This window comes from Phaseolus vulgaris, chromosome 4, assembly GCF_051622355.1.
Source record: "Phaseolus vulgaris cultivar YP4 chromosome 4, ASM5162235v1, whole genome shotgun sequence".
Classification (NCBI taxonomy): Eukaryota; Viridiplantae; Streptophyta; class Magnoliopsida; order Fabales; family Fabaceae; genus Phaseolus; species Phaseolus vulgaris.
Window position 1 is genome coordinate 48,645,291 of NC_143501.1, and position 21,116 is coordinate 48,666,406.

General features: G+C 31.6%; 3 protein-coding genes across 3 annotated transcripts; all 3 read right to left on the minus strand.

Annotated features, from left to right (window-relative positions):
- Positions 1–1,791: 1,791 nt before the first annotated feature.
- LOC137838030 (alpha-amylase inhibitor 1) lies at positions 1,792–2,653 on the minus strand. The gene has a single exon (XM_068647240.2). It carries the CDS (start codon positions 2,642–2,644, stop codon positions 1,904–1,906), a length of 741 nt encoding a protein of 246 aa, XP_068503341.2. The 5' UTR covers positions 2,645–2,653; the 3' UTR covers positions 1,792–1,903.
- Positions 2,654–5,124: 2,471 nt separating this feature from the next.
- LOC137838031 (erythroagglutinating phytohemagglutinin) lies at positions 5,125–6,099 on the minus strand. Its single transcript, XM_068647241.2, has one exon. The coding sequence runs from the start codon at positions 6,067–6,069 to the stop codon at positions 5,230–5,232; it is 840 nt and encodes a 279-aa protein (XP_068503342.2). The 5' UTR covers positions 6,070–6,099; the 3' UTR covers positions 5,125–5,229.
- Positions 6,100–10,625: 4,526 nt separating this feature from the next.
- LOC137838032 (leucoagglutinating phytohemagglutinin) lies at positions 10,626–11,616 on the minus strand. Its single transcript, XM_068647242.2, has one exon. It carries the CDS (start codon positions 11,587–11,589, stop codon positions 10,759–10,761), a length of 831 nt encoding a protein of 276 aa, XP_068503343.1. The 5' UTR covers positions 11,590–11,616; the 3' UTR covers positions 10,626–10,758.
- Between the last annotated feature and the right edge of the window lie 9,500 nt (positions 11,617–21,116).

Sequence of the window (21,116 nt, forward strand, 5' to 3'; positions counted from 1 at the left end):
AAACATTTCCTCTAAATCATTCATACAAGTAAAGAAGAAGAGAAGACAAAAAGATAAGAAAACTCATATATGATTGAGGTTACTTACCAAAACTAACTTCTCATCAATCCAAAACAATTAATACCTTACTAACTCCACAAACCTCAATCTAGTAAAGAATCTATAATTAAAAACTCAATCTACTGGTTTAATTAGTACCCACTTTGTTCCATGCGTATACTTCATGGGAATGCTTACCTCCCCTCTCTTGAATCATGTGCCCAAGAAATTAATTAGAACAATGCAAACTAACTAAGAAATCAAAGTTTAAGATAAGGAAGATTCTCAATCATGCGTTCAAGTACAACCTCTCAAAAAATTAGTTTTCCAGGAGATTAGACTATTAAAACAACTGGTATAGAGGATTAAAAATCGAAACTTTTATTGAACAAAACCTCATAACTCAATGGGGAATTCCAAAAGAATCAACCAAAAAGGTTTAGCCTTCCATGCGGAGGCAAAACAAAAGAATTACAAAGAAGAAAAAGAAACTAAGAAAATCCTATGAAGCTCTCTCTTTTCTCCTTGTGTCCTTTTATAGGCTTTTCTGTTCCAAGGATCTTGGGAAAATATTATAGTTTATATTTTGTTAACAATTTCCAAGTTTCCAGATTTCTTATATTTTGCAGAAAATTTGCTTCCAATTCTGTTTCTAAGATATTGTAGATTTTATTTTCTCTTTCTTCTCGGAATTTGTTTCTTGTTTTGGTTCAATAAAAAATTTGGACTTTTATATATTTGGCCCATTCACAAAGGTAGATGCTTCTTCCGGATAATTTACTCTAAAAACACAAAATTACCAATAATAATAGTTAAGACCCAAATAAACCCAATTATAAACTATGAATTTATTTATTATTATAGTCCAATAATCCATAATTAAAGTTATTGAGTGTGAATAAATATATGCTCATGAGTAATACATTTTTATCTATGTATATAATTTGATCATCTAAATATATGTATCTTGGTTGGCTGGGTTTTAATTGTACAAGTCAATTTAGATGGGATTATCATTAAACAGAATGAACTAAAAAAAAATTCTCATTTAAAATGGCGGCTTTTACCATAACTGTAGTTTTATATCTTTCAAGAGGGTATAAAATGACGACTTTTTACCATAATTGTCGTTTTATATCTTTCAAAAAGATCTAAAACGACGACTTTTACCATAACCGCGGTTTTAGACTGAATATAACACAACGTTATATAGCCGTTGTCTTTGCTTAAAGATAATAGACTACATGTTGAAAGACAACGATAGAAGAACCATTATTTTAATACTAAAATGACCGTCGTGATTTAACTTTTTTGTATCAGTAATTATAAAGTTTTTTTTAGAGAGACAACGATAGAAGAACCGTTATTTTAATACTAAAATGACCGTCGTGATTTAACTTTTTTGTATCAGTAATTATAAAGTTTTTTTTAGAGTGGTGGTGATAAACATATATCGATTTGAAATTAATAGAGTTAGAAAGCAAGAAAAAAAAATACATGAAAAATGTTAAATAATGTCATAGAAATAGAAATGGAAGAGAAGTGTAAAGAAATTTAAATAAAAATTAGATGTGAGAGTAAGTTAGTTTATATTTCCTAAGGTTTAATGTAATTACACCAATGTTACCTTTTTTTTTCTATGTTATACTTTAACTTATAATAATCCTTTCCATTATTATAAACTTTTTAAAAATTACATATTTTTCAAATTATGCACTAATAAGACGCATGGTGAATAATAAGCAGTGTAGATTGTGTAAATATATGAGCTTCCATTTTATTTATTTTAGTTTGTGTGACAGATGAACATTATTAGCAGGAAAAAGAAGAATGAGACTGTCACAGTGAAGGTGGTTTTTGGAGTCTAGAGGATCTTGTTGAGGACGATGTTGGAACGTTCAGATTTTTGGTCCTTAAGATTGATGAACTTGGAAGAAAAAGACCAAGAGAGGACGTCGTGCGTTTCATAGCTCCATTGATAAGCCCCTGAGGTGGCAGAGAACCCAACGCTCACCCAGTCGTAAACTTCTTTCTCCAGCTCCACTGTGGTAGAGACGTTGTTGCTCTTTCCCGTAGAAGGGTTTGACAGAGAAACCGAGAAGACCTTCGTGGAGGAGTTATAGGTGATCCGAACCTCGGCGTTTTGTCCGTCGTAGTCGTGTACATCCCAAGGCACGCTTTTGATATCGTTGTTGTTCACGTCGATGCTAATACGGCTGAGGAAGGTGTCGAACTCCACAGTCACAGTATCGCCTTTGGATTCGGGCTGGACGGGGACGAGAACAAAGTCAAGGCCAACGGCGGAATTTGCTTGGCGGTGAGTGCGGATATTCATTGTGAAGTTGGTGTCGAAGCTGGCGACGTTGCCGGTGGTGCTGTCCCTGATTTGGATGGGGGCGGAGTAGAAGGCTCTGCTCATAGAGTCGTATGAATTATAGGATAGTTGTAAGTTGCCGTTGGATGAGACGGTGGCATCGCCTTGAAGGATAAGGTTGGTTTTGTTGAACGCATCGATGATGAAGGAGGTTTCGGTGGCTGAGTTTGCGTGGCTGAGAAGCGCAAGGAAGAGGGCTAGGGAGAGTAACTTGGAGGAAGCCATGATCATGCATTCATGCATTAACCATCACTCTCTTCTCTATTTATACAACAACAAATGCAAAAACTCTCTACTTTATGCATTTTTTTTTCTTTTATTATATTATTTGAGGGAGAAATAAGAATATAAAAAAAAATTAAGCAACGATGGCAATGCATCCACGTCATCAAAAACAATGAAAAAAATATGAAATAATTAATTTAAATTTAGAGAGAGATTTATGGAGAGAAACACATAGCATTGAGAAGTGAAAGGAAGACACATGTGAAGAGCAAGGAGCTGAGGTGGCTGCATGCATGCATGCATGGGCAGTGGTGTCTTAGTGGGAAGAGGAGAAAGCTGAGGTGGCAGCGTGCATGCATGCATGGGCAGCGGTGTCATAGTGTGAAAGCCGCAGTGGAAAGTGCGAGGAAGGTAGGTGTGAAGAGGGAGCTGAGGTGGCAGCGTGCATGGCGAGTGTCGAAGCCGCCGCCACAGTGCAGATGGTACAACTTTTGTCCATCGTCGTCTTTCTCATCCAAGTTCCTCTTTATAATATCTTTTACCAAATCATATTTTAAAATAAATTATTTTAAATTCATTTTAGTTTTAAATAAAGTAATAGTATATATATAACAATATAGAATGGGTATCATTTTCTAATTTTATATTTTATAATATTAAAATATAATAAATTTAATTATTATTTATTTTGAATTGAAAATTTAGAAAAAATTGAAATTTAAAAAAAAATAAAGAACTCAAATTTAACACTTCTGTAAATAATTTTTTTAAAAAAAAAACTGTGAATATGTTCAAATAAATCCATAAATATTAACTTTTATTTGGTTTTTTATTTAAAGAATAATTTATTCTTACTATTATATTTAAAATTAGAGTTTTTAATCTTTTTATATATAGTAAAATTTATAATAATATTTATATATTATTTCAATAAAGTTATAATAGAGAATTTTTTTCCGCTTCAAACTCTTGTTGTAATTGTTTGTATCAACATGGCGTTCCTTGCTCTCCCGACTATTCTCCTCTTCTATTCATCTAAGGAGTTCATTCCATTGAGGGGGTTGTGTCAAGGAGATCCGTTAACACCATTTTTGTTTCTAATTGCGGTTGAAGGTCTAGCATGTGTGTATACGAGAAATTTTTTACTGATAGTTTATTCCAACCCCTTGTCTAGTTGCACGAACACGACCACAATGCTTAGGTCGTCCAATTGCTTCAACCAAGACGACCTTAAGGAACAAAATTACCTTGGGATTCCAAGGAATCCTACAAGAGACAAAAATCATAGCAGTTTTTAATATAGTGAATGCTTTAAAATAAATGAAAAAAGGCTAAAAAATAACTTGCAATTTTTTCGATGATAACCCCTGATTGCTCAAAACTTGGTGCACCCGACTTTCGAAGTCGAAAATTGCATTGACTCGGCTTCAAGAGTAAAATCAGAATTTTGAACTATACTCTTTTCATCCATAGACTTCGAGTAAAATATACAATTATTTCCTTCGTATGCTTTACAAGAAATAACATCAAGCTTCAATCCAGTCAACTAGGTCAAGGTCTTTGATGTTGTTGAATACTTTAACACCTCGTCTTTAAACCAAGGCATGAAAGTTCTATTATGTTCCATCAAGACCCATTTCTCTTCTTGTCTTAGGTTATTTGCCTTCACAATGAGTTTATGAGCTTCTATGTAAGATATAACTTCATTTGTGTTATTCAATATATACAAATGTGTTTGCAAAACTTCTGATCGAAATTTGCTTACAATATTCACATCACGTAAACATTTACTTGTAGAACATCCATGGTGCCATCACGTTTTGTAGAACGAAGGTGCCATAAATTAGCTGAAAGACCTATTAAATGAACTCCCATTTTATTTATTATAGTTTGTGTGACAGATGAACATTATTAGCAGCAAAGAAGAGTGACTATAAGTAGCGTTACTATGAAATTATTTGGGAACATTGTTTGGCCTAAAAAAAAATGTTAAAGCAAAGTACATAGTCGTAAAATCAGAATCATGTGATCAACGCATCAGATACTTGGAAGAAATCTTTGAATATCTTAGGTGAATGAACATGCCGCTTAACCCAAAAAGTGTGCGCGTTCAGATATACAAGTTATTGAGATTTATACTAACCCATCGAAATATCCAGACAAATGTGGGGCGATGGCGATAACAACATGATAAAAAATACAAAAAGAGTATAATAGAGTAAACTCCATGATGGTATTATTTTGGAAAACTTTTCTTTAACAGTCCAAAGTTTGGAGTAAAAAACAAACATTTGACAGCTCCTTTTAATAATATAATAATATATGAACTTCCATTTTATTTATTTTATTTAAAAATGATTTTTTAACACTCGTATTTACCTTTAACCCAATAAATATTAATATTTTAATTATTATTTTTTATTATATTTTCATTAAGGAATTAAGGAAGTAGAGCAAAGAACACTGAGTGTAAGCTATCATCACCCTATTTTATTTTATTTTCTGTGACAGACAAAGAGAAACATTATTAGCAGGAAAGAACACTGAGTGTAAGCAGTGATTTAGTGTCACAGGGAAGGTGGAGATTGAGTCTAGAGGATTTGGTTGAGGGCGAAGTTGGCAAGATTCAAAGCTTCAGATGTGGTGCCATCGGAGAGCTTGGAAGCAAAAGACCAAGAGAGGATGTCGTTCGTTTCAACGTTCCCTTTAGTAATCCCAGTGGTGGCAGTGAACCCAACGATCACCCACTCGGGAAGAACGCTCTTCAGGTCCACTGTGTCAGAGACGATGAAGCTTGTTTTCAGAGAAGGGTAAACCAGAGAAGCCACCAAGAGCTTCGTGGAGGAGTCATAGGTGATCAGAACCTCCGCGTTTTCTCCTTTGACAAAATCCCACGTCGTCGTTTTGATAGACTTGATGGAGTTCACGTCGATGCCAATATGACGCGGTTTGGGGTCCCAGTGAACGTTGTAGAGGGTGTCGAACTCCACAGCCACAGTATGGGCATTGCTGTCGTATTTGTAGTTGTTGAACAGACCTAGAAGACCGCCTTTGTCTTTGGGCTGAGAGCCCACGGGGAGGAGAACAAAGGCAAGGCCATCGGCGGGTCCTGAATTGTTGGGAACGTCGATATTGAATGTGAAGGAGGTGGCGAAGCTGGCCACGGCGCCGGTGGTGTTGTCCCAGATTTGGATGGGGGCGGAGTAGAAGGCACGGCCCAGAGAGCTCAACGTGGGTTCTCCGTTGTCATTAACATTGGTTAGTCGTAACTGGCCTTTGGATGAGACGGTGGCATCGCGTTGGAGGATAAGGTTGGTTTCGTTGAACCTTTGGAAGCTGAAGGAGGTTTGGCTGGCTGAGTTTGCGTGGGTGAGAAGCACAAGGAAGAGGGCTAGGGAGAGTAAGTTGGAGGAAGCCATGTATGCATTCATGCATTAACCATCACTCTCTTCTCTATTTATACAACAACAACTGCACTCTCTCTCTCTACTTTATGGATTCTTTTTTCTTTTATAATATTATTTGAGGGAGTAATAAGAATATAGAAATAACAATTAAGCAACGATGGCAATGCATACACGTCATCAAATACATTGAAAAAATATGAAATAATTAGTTTAAATTTAAAGAGATATTTATAGAGAGAAGCGGTTGGCACGTAGCATTGGAAAACACGGGTGAAGAGGAGGGAGCTGAGGTGGCCGCATGCATGCATGCATGGCCAGTCGTGTCATAGTGAAAAGAGGAGAAAGCTGAGGTGGCAGCGTGCATGCATGCATGCATGGCCAGTGGTGTCATGGCGTCAAAGCTGCAGTGGAAAGTGAGAGGAAGATACGTGTGAAGAGGAGCGAGCTGAGGTGGCAGCATGCATGCTGCATGCTGACTGTGAAACCCGCCACAGTGCATATTGTACTAACAAAGGGGTGTGACTACTTCTGGATCTAGGCCGAGTCACTTGCGTCCATTTTCGCCAAGTATTGTGTGTCGCACACAATAATAAACGATAACGGTTGGCAATTCATCGACCGAAGGCTGCAGTCTTTTTACGATGACCTCATAATCAAATCCATAACAGTCTCGATCGAACACCCCAGAGGAACAAACAGGCCTAGGCTACCAATAATGTGTAAATGAACTCAAGAAGCGGCTCAGCAGGTTAAAAGGCCGATGGACTGAAGAAATGTTAGAAGTCTTGTGGGCATACCACTGCACCCCCGGACAACCATGCAAGAAACATCGTACAACCTGACGTATGGCACGGAAGCAATGATACCGGTCGAGGTAGGTGAGCCTACCATCCGATGACAGTTGTTTGACCTGACCCTGAATGAAGAGAGTCTATCGGTTAGCCTGGACTTGGTCAGCAAACTTCATGACAAGAGCAAAATTCGAGAGGCGGCGTGCAAGCTTCAGGCGGCAACACGCTACAATACAAAGGTCTGAGATGTTTTTTCGTATTACTTAATTTCTATCCATCATTATTATATATAATTTTATATATGGTTAATGTTTTAAGAATCTATAAAAATATTTTTTCGTATTACTTAATTTCTATCAATCATTATTATATATAATTTTATATATGATAATAAAAAAATGTGTCTAATTTTATTTAATATTTAATATTTTAAGAATCTGTAAAAATATTTGTTCTTTAACATAATCCATACACAATTATCCAATTTTTTGTTCTTTAAAACTAACACTCTTAAAAAATTATATATAAAATTAATTTTTAAAATTACATAACTTACTACCCAATATATAAACAATAAAATTAAAAAATAAAAATTATGACGTGGCAGAAGTCGTGTCAACTTGGCACGACTTTTGTATGACAAGGCAAAAGTCGTGTCAAGTTGGTACGACTTCAGTATGACGGGGCAGAAGTCGTGCCAAGTTGGCACGACTTCAGTATGATAGGGCAGAAGTCGTGCCAAGTTGGCACGACTTTAGTATAACATGGCATAAGTCGTGCCTAACTGGTACGACTTCTGCATATGAAGTCGTCCCAATTAGGCACGACTTGCCTAAATTTATAATTTTTTTTAAACGGGCACCATTTTGGTAAAAAAAAAAATAACCCCATCATGGTCAATAAACCGTGAAACCTGCCACAGGGCACAACGCCATTATGCAGATAATGTTAAGAAGTGTACCAATTAATCTATCACACATTCTTCTCAACATTGATTTTTAAACTCGACCAATACAGAAGATCAAAGAAGATTGATTTTTTCTTCCAAATATTTTTCACAAATGACTTTTTTTTTTTTACTTACTGAAGGTGTGATCTATGTTATTTACCTTTTTTATAAACCTCAACACCAGTTAATGCAATTGGTGGACCACTTGATGGAGATGTGCCTTCATAGTTTTCAGATTTTGTTGGTGAATGGCGGAAGCATCATGGATTGAAGACGAAGCAAGGTCCTCCTAAGAGTGGTGGTGACCTTGAAGGTGCATGAGAGGTAGGGATTGAGAGTGGTCAGGCCAACTCTACTTGGAAAGGGGAAATTTGTGAAGATTAAAAGCCTAACCTAAGAGGTTTAGGGCAAAAAGTGAAATTGCCACAATTTGGCAGCAATTCACTAAGTATATTAATCTTGAATTTACATGACCCAAGAACCTCATTATATAGCAAGTGAGGGCTGGATTTGACAAGAGAATTGGAGGGAAATTCAAATGAAAAAGAATTTGAAATTGGCGCCTATTTTACACTTAGCATATGGAGCACATGAAGCATATTTAACATGTGATGGAAAACGTTTAGCACATGTTAAATATGGAATATGTGGAAAATGTGCCTTGGTTAAACATAGCCGACCTTGGTTAAAATTGGGTGTTTTAGAAATCATAATTTAACCAAGGTTGGTTTTTAGGTGCCAAATTTCATTTAAGGAAAAATTACAAATAAAATTTCTAATCTAATTTTGACAAGAAATTAAAGTCTACTCTACACTAGAGTTTATGGCATTTGAACATGTAAAAAAACGTCTTCTTGGATCCTCTTGGCCATAACTCTAGGGGTTGGCTTAAATCTACCCTTTGGTGAGCTTACATGTGGGCTTGTGCTTAGGCCTCTTCCATCACCACTAGTCTCTTGGTGTCCATTAAAGGCTTTTTTGAACCTCCGGTAAAGATGATGACTTTTAAGAAACCTCTGATGCCAAAGATATACTGTATTCCTTCCATGTTTCAATTGTTGAGAAGCAGTGTATTCTTCGCATATTGGACATGCTTTATGACCCTTAACACTATAATATACAATCATTAGGACATGCATGTATCTTTTTATACTCCATACCCATTGAACAAAGAATCTTTTTGGCATCATAATTACGATTTGGTAGAGTATTTCCTTCTGGAAGCATATCCTTCAACAACTGAAGCAATTCTGTGAAGTTTTTATCAGTCCATCCATTTATTGCCTTCAAATTCATCAATATTAACATCGTCGACAATCGTGTGAAATTAGTTGCTCCAGGATACAATGGAGTCTTTGCATCGCTTGAAATACTTCCATATTTATGCACTTCTGCAAAAGACTGAGCTCCCACATCATGAATCATGTCCTTCAATCGATTGTCATCTACATCATCATGTACTTCATCATCCATGGTGGACCCCACATATTCTTTAGTTACGGAAACATGTGATAAATTTAACAATTCACCATGTCATGTCCAAGTTATATAAGATTTAAGAAACTCATCACATAGCAGGTGCTCCCTCATTATCATAACATCCAGTATTCTTCAATTTAAACAATTAACGCACAAACATCTGATCTTTGCTCCATCATGACCACTATTAATCGTGTTATGTTGTGCAAATTGTATAAATTCTTCTACTCCTCTTTCGTACTCATCACTTATGCGAAGAAAATTTATCCAATTTTGATCCATTATATTCCGAAATAGTCAATCAGGTGTTTTTTAATCAATGTTCTATCTCACGCGTTTGTCAAGGGTCGAACACTCTCGGACTCAATACCAACACGTATCAATTGTCGAGGGTGGAACACCCTCGGACTCAATACAAACACGATAATTCTATTCAAAACTAACAACTATCATAATATAAATACAAATTATAATAAACACTAAATAATATAAATTTTAAAAATACAAACTATAATATATAAAAAAAATCATAACATTAAATAAAATTAAAAAAAATAGAAAATATCACCAACGTTGTGTGTTAAGGCAATGTTGGCCAAGAGTGACACGGCGAAGGCAGCTGACGCGGTGGTGAACACAGAAACAGCGACGGAACACACCAGAAACCAAAGAAAAACCCACGTATAGAGAAAAAAGAAAATAAGAAAGAGTGAGTGACACGCTTCCACGAAAGAAAATAAGAAAGAGTGAGTGACACGCTTCCACGTATAGAGAAGAAAAAAAAGAAGAAAGAAAATAAGAAAGAGTAAGTGACACGCTTCTGAAACTAAGGTAAAAATGATTTACGAATGCGACTATTAGCCACACTCGTAACTCAAGCGCTTTGATTTACAAGTGCGGTAAAACCATGTAAATTTATTTTTAGAGTGGTGGTGATAAACTTAAATCGATTTGAAATGGATAGAGTTACAATTTTTTTTTATCGACAATAGATAAAGTTAAAAAATAAAAAAAAAATACGAGAAAAATATTAAATAATGTTAAAAATAAAAATAAAGAAATTTAAATAAAAATTAGATGAGAGAGTAAGTTAGTTTATATTGATTTCTTTAGTGATTTAATAACTGCAAAAAGAAGAGAGTAAATTTAAGTAATATTTACTAAGGTTTAATGTAGTTACACCTTTTTTTTTCTATGTTATACTTTAATCTATGTTATACTTTAACTTAGAATAATCCTTTTCATTACTATAAACTTTTTAAAAATTACATTATGTACTAATAACACGTGTAAACTCTATTTTGGAAAACTTTTCTTTAACAGTCAAAGTTTGGAGTAAAACACAAACATTTGACAGCTCCTTTTAATAGTATAATAATATATGAGCTCCCATTTTATTTATTTTATTTTCTGTGACAGAGAAACATTATTAGCAGGAAAGAACACTGAGTGAAAGCAGTGTTTTAGTGTCACAGGGAAGGTGGAGTTTGGAGTCTAGAGGATTTTGTTGAGGACCAAGTTGGCGAGATTCAAACCTTCAGATGTGGTGCCATCGGAGAGCTTGGAAGCAAAAGACCAAGAGAGGACGTCGTTCGTTTCAACGTTCCCTTTATTAATCCCAGTTGTGGCAGAGAACCCAACGCTCACCCACTCGGGAAGAACGCTCTTCAGGTCCACTGTGTCAGAGACGATGAAGCTCGTTTTCTGAGAAGGGTAAACCAGAGAAGCCACCAAGAGATTCGTGGAGGAGTCATAGGTGATCAGAACCTCGGCGTTTTCTCCGTTCACAAAATCCCACCGCGTCGTTTTGATAGACCTGATGGAGTTCACGTCGATGCCAATATGACGCTCTGTGGGGTCCCAGTCCTTGTTGTAGAGGGTGTCGAACTCCACAGCCACAGTATGGAAATTGCTGTTGCTGCCGTCGAAAAGACCTAGAAAACCCCCTTTGTCTTTGGGCTGAGAGCCCACGGGGACGAGAGCAAAGGCAAGTCCATCGGCGGGTCCTGCATTGTTGGGAACCTGTATATTGAATGTGAAGGAGGTGGCGAAGCTGGCCACGGTGCCGGTGGTGTTGTCCCAGATTTGGATGGGGGCGGAGTAGAAGGCGCGGCCCAGAGAGCCCACCCTGGGTTCTCCGTTGCCATTAAGATTGGTTAGTCGTAACTGGCCGGAGGATGAGACGGAGGCATCGCGTTGGAGGATAAGGTTGGTTTCGTTGAACCTTTGGAAGTTGAAGTAGATATCGTTGCTTGAGTTTGCGTGGGTGAGAAGCACAAGGAAGAGGACAGTGAAGAACTTGGAGGAAGCCATGTATGCATTCATGCATTAACCATCATTCTCTTCTCTCTATTTATAGAGAGAAGAGGTTGGCACGCAGCACTGCGACATGAGAGAAAGACACGGGTGAAGAGGCGGGAGCTGAGGTGGCAGCATGCATGCATGCATGGCCAGTCGTGTCATAGTGAGAAGAGGAGAAAGCTGAGGTGGCAACGTGTATGGCCAGTGGTGTCATAGTGTGAAAGCTGACGTGGCAGCATGCATGGTGAGTGTGAAAAAGGCGCCACAGTGCAGATGTTACTAACAAAAGCGGTGTGCCATGCAACTTTTGCCCATCGTCGTCTTTCTCATCCAAGTTCCTCTTTATAATATCTTTTACCAAATCATATTTTAATATAAATTCATTTTATTTTTAAATAAAGTAATATTATATCCATAAATATTAACTCTCATTTAACACATTTTCAAATTTAACACTTCTGTAAATAAATTTATTAACAAAAACTTGTAAATATGTTCAAATAAATCCATAAATATTAACTTTCATTTTATTAACAAAAAAATCTTTACTATAAGCTTATTAAAATGATTATGATTTTGATACCTTAGTAAGAAGTGTACTTTAAGTTTAACTCAATCTCATAAAATCGACTTATAAGATGAGATTTACATCCATTTATATGCTATGAAATTTTTTAATCTCTAATCGATGTGCGATGTCCAACAATTACACTAAATTTTCAATCAAGATATAAAAGAATAAAAATTTATATCTTATTTTTCCTACTCCAAAACTAAAAAATAATAATTTATTTTATAATAACTTTTCACATTTATAGATAACATTCCTCACTAGTGCAAAATGTAGAAACAACTACAGTTTATTAAGTACGACTTTACGAACAGACACAGTCTTTAAAAACGCGGTGACATTTTTTAAATTAAATTCATTTACAAATGCGGCTATTTGTAATAGTCACATTCATAAATCAAGCAGTTTGCATTTGTAAATCAAAGCGCTTGATTTACGAATGCGGCTTCACCTATAGCCACACTTGTAATCGAAGCGTTTGATTTATGAATGCGACTATTACAAATAGTCACATTCTTAAATCATTTTTTACCCTAATTTTTGAAGCGCGCCACTTACATTTTTTTATTTTCTTTTTTCTATTTGTGTTTCGCATTTGCACTTAGTGTTCATCTCTTCTTCTGCAGCTTCATTAATTTTGTTTTCGTGCCTCCGTAAGTATCTTCGAGCTGTCTTTCTTCTTCACCAATGTATATAAATCTTTTTCCTTTATCTTACTTTGTTTGGTTTGTTGCACTCAAAGTATTGTTGCATTAGTGGGTTCTTATGTGGTTTCTGGATTTTAAAATTTATATTATTTAGTATTTATTATAATTTGTATTTATATTATGCTAGTTGTTAGTTTAGAATAAAATTATCGTGTTTGTATTGAGTGCGAAGGTGTTCCACCCTCAACAATTAATACGTGTTGGTATTGAGTTTGGGGTGTTTGACCCTGATAAGTTACGATAAGCTCAAAATGACTCTGATATCATGTTAAAAAATGGACTTTAAACTTAATTCAAGCTCATAAAACCAACTTATAAGATGAGATTTGCACATACTTATATATTATGAAATTTCGTAATCTCTATAGTTGATGTAATTTCAAGATATAAAAGAATAAAAAATTATATTTTATTTTTCCTACTCCAAAACTTTTATTTTATAAGGTGTTTATTTTATAAAAGAATTTCAAGATATAAAAGAATAATAATTTATTTTATAATAACTTTTCACGATAACATTCGTAGTGCAAATTTATTAAAATAATATTGTTAGTTTTCTGATAAGTTTATAGAACGAATTTCTAATAAGCTTTTTATTTCTTCTCAATCTCCAAAGCATGTACTCTCAACGATGCAGATCAGTTTTAGTCTGAATATGTGTACTAGTTTAAGATTATGTTTTTCTTATATATCGTGTTTATAAGGTGTTTTATTTATTTGTTTATAATAGTTTTAAACTTTTAGTTGTATAAATAATTAAATTTGTCCAATTCAGATTAATTACTTCTTAATCATGATTTGTAGGGCCACTTACACTGTGATTTGTTAACTAATAAAATAGAAAGAATGTAACGTGTCAAGATAACGAAAGATGGTTTAAAATTCATGGTAATTAGACTTAATAATTGAATATTTGCTTTAAAATTTATAATTTTTTCAAAAAGTCTTTTAGAAAGTTAAAAGATAAAAATATATTTAATTGTTTTCTTAATCCCAACTTGTATTTGACTATTTCACACAGAAGAAAGAAGAACACTACAACAAAAAAAAGAAGTACATAAAAAAATATTACTTAGAGTGAGTCTATATTTATGCACTCCTAACATCACAACTTTAGATTAACAATATATTGTATTACTTAAACCAATTAAACAAGTAATTGAAAATTGCAAATTTATATTAACAACAAAACTATCACTACCAGTTTTTAGAAATCAAAATAATTAGTTATAATAATAACTAAATTAGATATCTTAAAAATTAAAAAAAAAAAAAATTAAATTAATTTTTATTATTGTTAAATAATTTTAAAATTGATATGTAATTAGCAACCAAGGTTTTAATTTCCAATTATTTAGTTTCTAAATTTGATAGAAAAAATATTTGTTGCTAATTAGATGTTAATTTAAAAATAATTTTTTTTTTAGTTTTATTACAATTAATTATTTTAATCTCTAAAAATTGATTTTTATTTTATTATTTTCTTATTTTAACGAATAATTTTATCAATATGAAATAATAACTCTTATGATGAATGAGAATATTAATATTTACATTGGTAGTTTGACTTTATTAACTGAACTTTATATGCATGAAATTTAAATATTATTTTTGTAAAAGTATCTTAACAATTAAATTTAGCAAGAGAATTTAATTTGATTTTGAGAGAGTTTTTTTGTATTTTTGTCTTGGTAGGGAAATGGTATCTGTCTATAGTGAAAAGTGAAAATGAGGTGCATGTGAAAAAGCTTTTCATTTGTAGAAGTGCTTAGAATCACGTTTCTTCACTTATTTCATTAACGTTGTGATTGGGTTTTAGGAAGCGGTGCTGACATACCAAACAAATCACACGGCATTCACGAAACACTGACCAGTTGTCGGCAAAACTTAACAAAATTATGTTTTTTAATATTTTTTTTTCTTAAAAAAATATTTTTATGATTTTAATAAATTTAATTTTATAATAGTGTTTGCCTATATTAGATAAAAAAAAAATTAGTCAAGATAAAAGATAATTTATATATATATAAATATATTTTTTTTAATTCATTAAAATAACTTTTAAAACTAAAATTATGATGGAGTTTTGAGTATTATTTTTAAATATAATGGTTGATTTTAACATTATTATCTGAATGAAACAAATTTTAGAAATTTCGATTCTTGGTTCGATCTGATTGATATATTTAAATAAAGAGACTAATAAATTTAAACGATAAATAAATTTGAAATAATATTTTTAATTATGGTCCGTATGTTAATTTGGTCTAAGAATATGATTCATAATTTATTATTATGTAAATAGTTATAAGTTTTGAGAAGAAATAATGTTAATTATATTAAATATTAAATATTGAATATTTACTTGATTTTCGAAAAAAAAAGTAAGCGAGTGAAATATAAAGTAATAAGTTTTTCTTAATTTTTCTTAATCTCTTTCCGTATTATAAAAAAAATAATTAATATATATGTATATATATATATATATATATGAATATAACAGTAGTGTGTGAATAAACTAATTTTTTTTATTATAAAATTACAAACATTGACATATACATTTATATGATAGAGACGGATATGGAATGTAGGATACGGAGACACAAATCTATATATTATATAATTATGAATTATATAAATTGACAATAAAGATTTATGTTTACAAATTATTATTTAGAATAGAAAAATGTTTTTCATGGTTCACAATGATTTGTTTTTTATCTTTATAATCATAATAACAATTTATACAATAAAATTTGAATTTTTAAAAAATTAATATATTTTTTCTTTCTAAAATTATGTTAAACCGTACTAGAATTATCAGAAATCTAACAAATAATTTTTTAGTGTCCTACCGATGCATACAAATATAGTTGTCCAATACAAATATCGGACACAACACATCATTCAAAAAAATTGTATGAATTTCATTACTAATAAAAATATAAAAATAGCATTAAAGGAGTGTTGGCAATGCATCCACGTCATAAAAAAATAAAAAAAGGTTGAATAATTAATTTAAATTTTGAGAGATATTTATAGAGAGAAGCGGTTGGCACGTGGCAGTGGAGAGTGAGAAGAAGGCACGTGTGAAGAGGAGGGAGCTGAGGTGGCAGCATGCATGGTGAGTGGTGTCATGGGGAAGTGTGAAAGCCGCCACAGTGAGCTGCACCGAAGCAGTGTGCCGTACAACTTTTGCCCATCGTTGCTTGCGTACCCTAACGTCTTTCTCATCCAACCTCCTCTTTATAAAAATATCTTTAACCAAATCATATTTTAATATAATGAAAAGTAAAATAAAAGATAAAAAATATTAAAAATCACAAAATGTAAATAACAAAGTAATGTATTTTATAAACAGTTATAAAACATTGAATATAAAAAAAGAAATAATTGGTAAATTGAAGAGATGGAGAAAGAGATATAGCAAGTTGAGAGAGAGAGGTACTTATAGAATGGTACATTTTGGTGGGGCATTATGTCAGAGAACAATATAACATATCTAAATGGGACCCCTCTTTTCATTTGAGGAAGACAAGACCAGGAACATGCTCTGCCCTTCCCTTGCAAAAAAAACTTATCATCAAATTTACCTAACTCTACCTCTTTTCTTTTACAATAATCATTATCAAAATCATTTTCTCATCTACCACTTATTATTAGATTTGCCGATTAAATATAAAGTTAATTTTTAATTTTATTAAAAAAAAATTATTGTTCTTGTTTGAGAGGATAAGAAGAATTTATGGATTGAATTTTATTTTTATTTTTTTTAAACTTTTTTTAATCGTTAGAGTTTCAGTTTTTATTCGAAGAAAATTCATAAGTTATTCGACATTAAAAATTCAGTATTCATATGTAATGTAATATTTGTAATGTATATTGTTAACAAACGGGGTGTTTGGTGGAAAAGTTGTTAGCATGTGGTGCATAGTTATGTTTGGGTTTAGGTTTGGTTTATAGTTATCTTTTTAAATTTGTTGATGAACTTTTCTAGGGATTTTTTCTTCTTTTGGCAGATTTCAACTAGTACGATGGGATAAGATGGTGGGGTCGGCTGGTTGCGAATTACATTTCAAATTTGGACATAGTGTTGTGAAATTGTTGATGGCATCACTAAAAGGATGTCGGCAGATTGAGTCTAGGGTATTAATTGTAGGGATCGACTTGTTCGAATGACTTTCTGGGTGTGAACTTTGTCTTTCGGCTCCTCAACAGTCTTGGGGCTGGTGGGGTGGTGAAGGACTTGCCGATAAGATTAGTCGGTCCAAAGACGATCCCCCCTCCCCGAGCTTCCTTCTCATCTTTTCATTCTCCTTTCGGAGAGCTAGGATCTCATTCCCATTCTTCCGAGTGACCTCCTCGTTCCTTCTCTTCGTCTTAGCCATCTCTTTGTGTAAAGACATCAACAATGTCATCTGACCCGCTTTGGGCATCCTTTCGTTAGTCATGCTTCGGGTTGATACCGTTTACTTTCTTCTTCACATGAATTCTCTTGACCCCACGGTGGACACCAATTGTTCTCGAACGGGATTGGGACTTAGAGAACGATTGAAACTACTCTTCTGATTCCTTTGTCGGTCGGTTGGTTTGCACTTCTGTTCCTCTCCTTGCAAACTCCTCACTCTCCTCTACTCATTCCTTTCCTCGATCTTCACGAAATTCATACATGGATTGTATTTGTAGAAGACAAGTTAGATTTAGTATTTGACACTCAATATTCTAAGTATTGTGTAATGACGTATCTAATTCTTGAAATGTGTATTATTTATATTATTTTAGTTTATCTTTTTTATTGGATCAAATTAGAGAATTTGGATTATATTTAGGAGTGTATTACCTAACTTAAGCATAATTAGACTTGTAGTGTCGATCCGATGACGAAAACCAAGTCATTGATAGTGTGAATCTGTAAAATAATAATATAAAAATATTTATTTATAATACATGATGAGCCTCTCTAATATTAAATCTTAATTAAAGCATGTGTCATAATTAATATTTATATTATTTAATTTCTATACTATTTAATCATCATTAATATACATTTTAAAATATAGGATGACACACTATAATTTTTTTACGGTACAATAACTATTATAGGAGTGTTTATTTTCAAAGTTCAAAAAATCTATCCTCATCTGATAATATGTGAATAAATGATAATGTGGATTTTTACTATCCATATAAATTAAAATTCTTTACCAGACGTGAAGATAGAAAAGTAAAGAAGCTTTTTCAGAGTTTTTAAAAAAAGAAAAGATTTGGATAATATTATAAAGAAAGAAAAAGGGTGGAAATGGGTTTATTCGAATGTGATGTGGTAGAAGAGAAAAAAAGTTCTCATCTATCAAACTTTTTTTATTCCACCACAACAACATTGTCAGTGCCTGCTTCGGTAAAGAGACAACGTGCTTTTGTACAATTGCTTTAAGCTATTTACAATTCTAATTTGAAAACATTTTACATGATATTAATGTAGCTTCATCATTAAAAAAACTATACGTGGGGATATAATACAGATAAAAATAAATAGAAATTTAATTTAAAAAAATCACAGAATTAAAATAAATAATGATCTGATTTTTTTTTTTTTAAGATTTTGATTACAAGTCTTGAAAAGAATAATAAGATAAGAGGAATTAAAGTTTTTCTTGTTCTTTGAGATCAAATGATTCACGAACAAAATTAAGGACTCATATGGTGGTTTTGATTGTAACATCTAAAAACAAATAAGTTTTTGGTTGTAATAATTTTCAATTTAAATTATGATAAGTAGTATAATCTAGGATTGATATGATTTCATAAGTACCATAACCAAATTTAAATATAAAATATGTTATTCAACTTTATTTGTTATAAATAATTTCTTAAATTTTAAATTTATAAATAAAAATACAATTAAATGAAGGAAGTCTTAATGTAATTCATCACTTTCCATTCCATGCATTAATTTAACAAAGTCTATAAATAATTTGTAATTAATATTTCTCATGTCAGAACTCCACTTATCAATATCTATAGACACTTAATTATACTTTTGAAAGACTCGTGTAATGACTTAAACTCAAATATTTGTACTTGTCCTACTATCTCGCTATGAATCCACGGAGTCATGTGCATAATAATATTAGTACCAAATCATATCATATGACACAGTTAATTCATATGAAATGTCACACACGTTATATTTCAAATTGTAGACTCAATCATATGAGCATCATTCAACTTTCACCACCAGATAATCTTCGTTTATATGATTCCACTATACCATTAAAGTTAAGATACATTATTTTAGACGAATCTCTAATTAATACATATCATAGCGATCTAAACACAATATTTTCTTTCTTGAAAATAATGTCTCAATCACAATTTCACACTATTCATTTTTCATGACAAATAATTTAACTCAAAATAGACTAAAAAAAAAAAACAACTTAATCTAATCAAAATTATAATTAAAAAATTTTACTTTGTTCATTATCAAAAGTCTAAAAATGTCCTCCCATAGTCAATCTTGTAAATGTAAAACTAAAAAATTAGAAAGAAAATAAAAAAAAGAAAAAATTGTAAAAAAATATAATTATATTAAATAAAATCTAAATAACTAATTTTTTTATTTATATATATTTTTCATTTTAATTATATATAAAATTATCTTCTAACTCCATTACATTTACTAAATGTGTTTAATAATATTTTAATAGAAACTTGCCACCAATAACGCTAATAAATATTTTGTGTATAGAAAACAGAAATGTCAACAATATATTTTCTAAAATATATTATTTGTTAGCGTTTAATAGAAATTACAAAGGAAAAAACTGTCTTTATTTAATAATTTTTCTTAATAATAAAATAATGAAATATTTATTATTTAAAAATAGGCTAGAAATTGAATATATTTCACTTGATGGATCTGACAAGTGAGAAAGTGTGGAAAAGATTAACACAAGAAAGGTAGGTGGAGAGAATGGATCCCAATCAATGCTAAAGTAAAATGACAACACTTTTTTCTCTAAAAAAAAATGATAAAACCAACGTCCCAAAGTAGATGAGAACAGTTTTTATCATTAAAAAAAGTACCAAAAGTTTGATCTGTATGAAGAAAGAGAATACAAGTGAAAAAAATAATAATAATTAGGTCATATTTGCAATAACTTATTTTTATATTTTAATATAAGTGTGTAGAATAAAATTTATATTTAAACTTCAATTCATTTAATTATATAATTAATGTTAGTAAAGATGAATGAGAGTTAATGTTTTTGGTTTATTAGAAGATAATAGTTGTGATTAACTTTTAGATAATAGACTAGAATAATGTCTAAATTATGTATTTAGCAAATGATAACAAAATAAAACACTATTGTTCAAATCACATTATTTTCTTAAAAAATATTTATTATTATTATTATTTTGAGTTAGTTTAAATATTGCAAATAACCAATTTTAGATAAAAAAAATAAATAGTTATTATAATGATTAAATTAGAGACTATAAAGAGCAAAAAAATTTGTTGATTTTTAAATTAGTTTCTATTATTGTTAAATAGTTTATAAATTGATATCTAATTAGCTACCAATGTTTTTCTACCAAATTTAGAATTTAAATAATTAGTAATTAAAATATTGGTAGTTAATTAGATACCAATTTAAAAACAATTTAACATTAATAGAAACTATTTTTTTTTTAATTTCTAAAATAATTTATAATTTAGTCACTATAATAGTAATATAAATAAATAATATGAATATGGGAGAGATTTTTTTATCTTACGAAGTAGTCTAACTTGATAGGAGAGTATTAAATTATGTAATGTATGAAATAAAATATTGAGAAATCGAGTGATGAAAATGAATGAAAGTTCATGTCAACTATTTAAGGGTGAGGATTTATTTGAACTAAATGAGTTATGGTTTGAAATTGTAATTATTAAATTCTTTGACATTCTTTGGTATTGTTTGGTAGGCAGTGATTGTGTATAAATCAATAATTTATTCCATTAATTTTATATTAGATTATAGTATTTAATTAATTTTCATAAATGTTAGATTGTTCCTTTTCATTATATTTGTGATTATCTTGTTTTAACATTAGAGTTTATCATAATATAAAGATGAATCATATGCACAGATGTTGCACATATTTGTAATTACAATAAAGAATATCAAACAAGTACATTTAATGGATATTTGTAGATAATATACATATGCCATCTTAATTACTCATTTGAATCCATGAAATTATTAATGATTTTTATTTAGGTA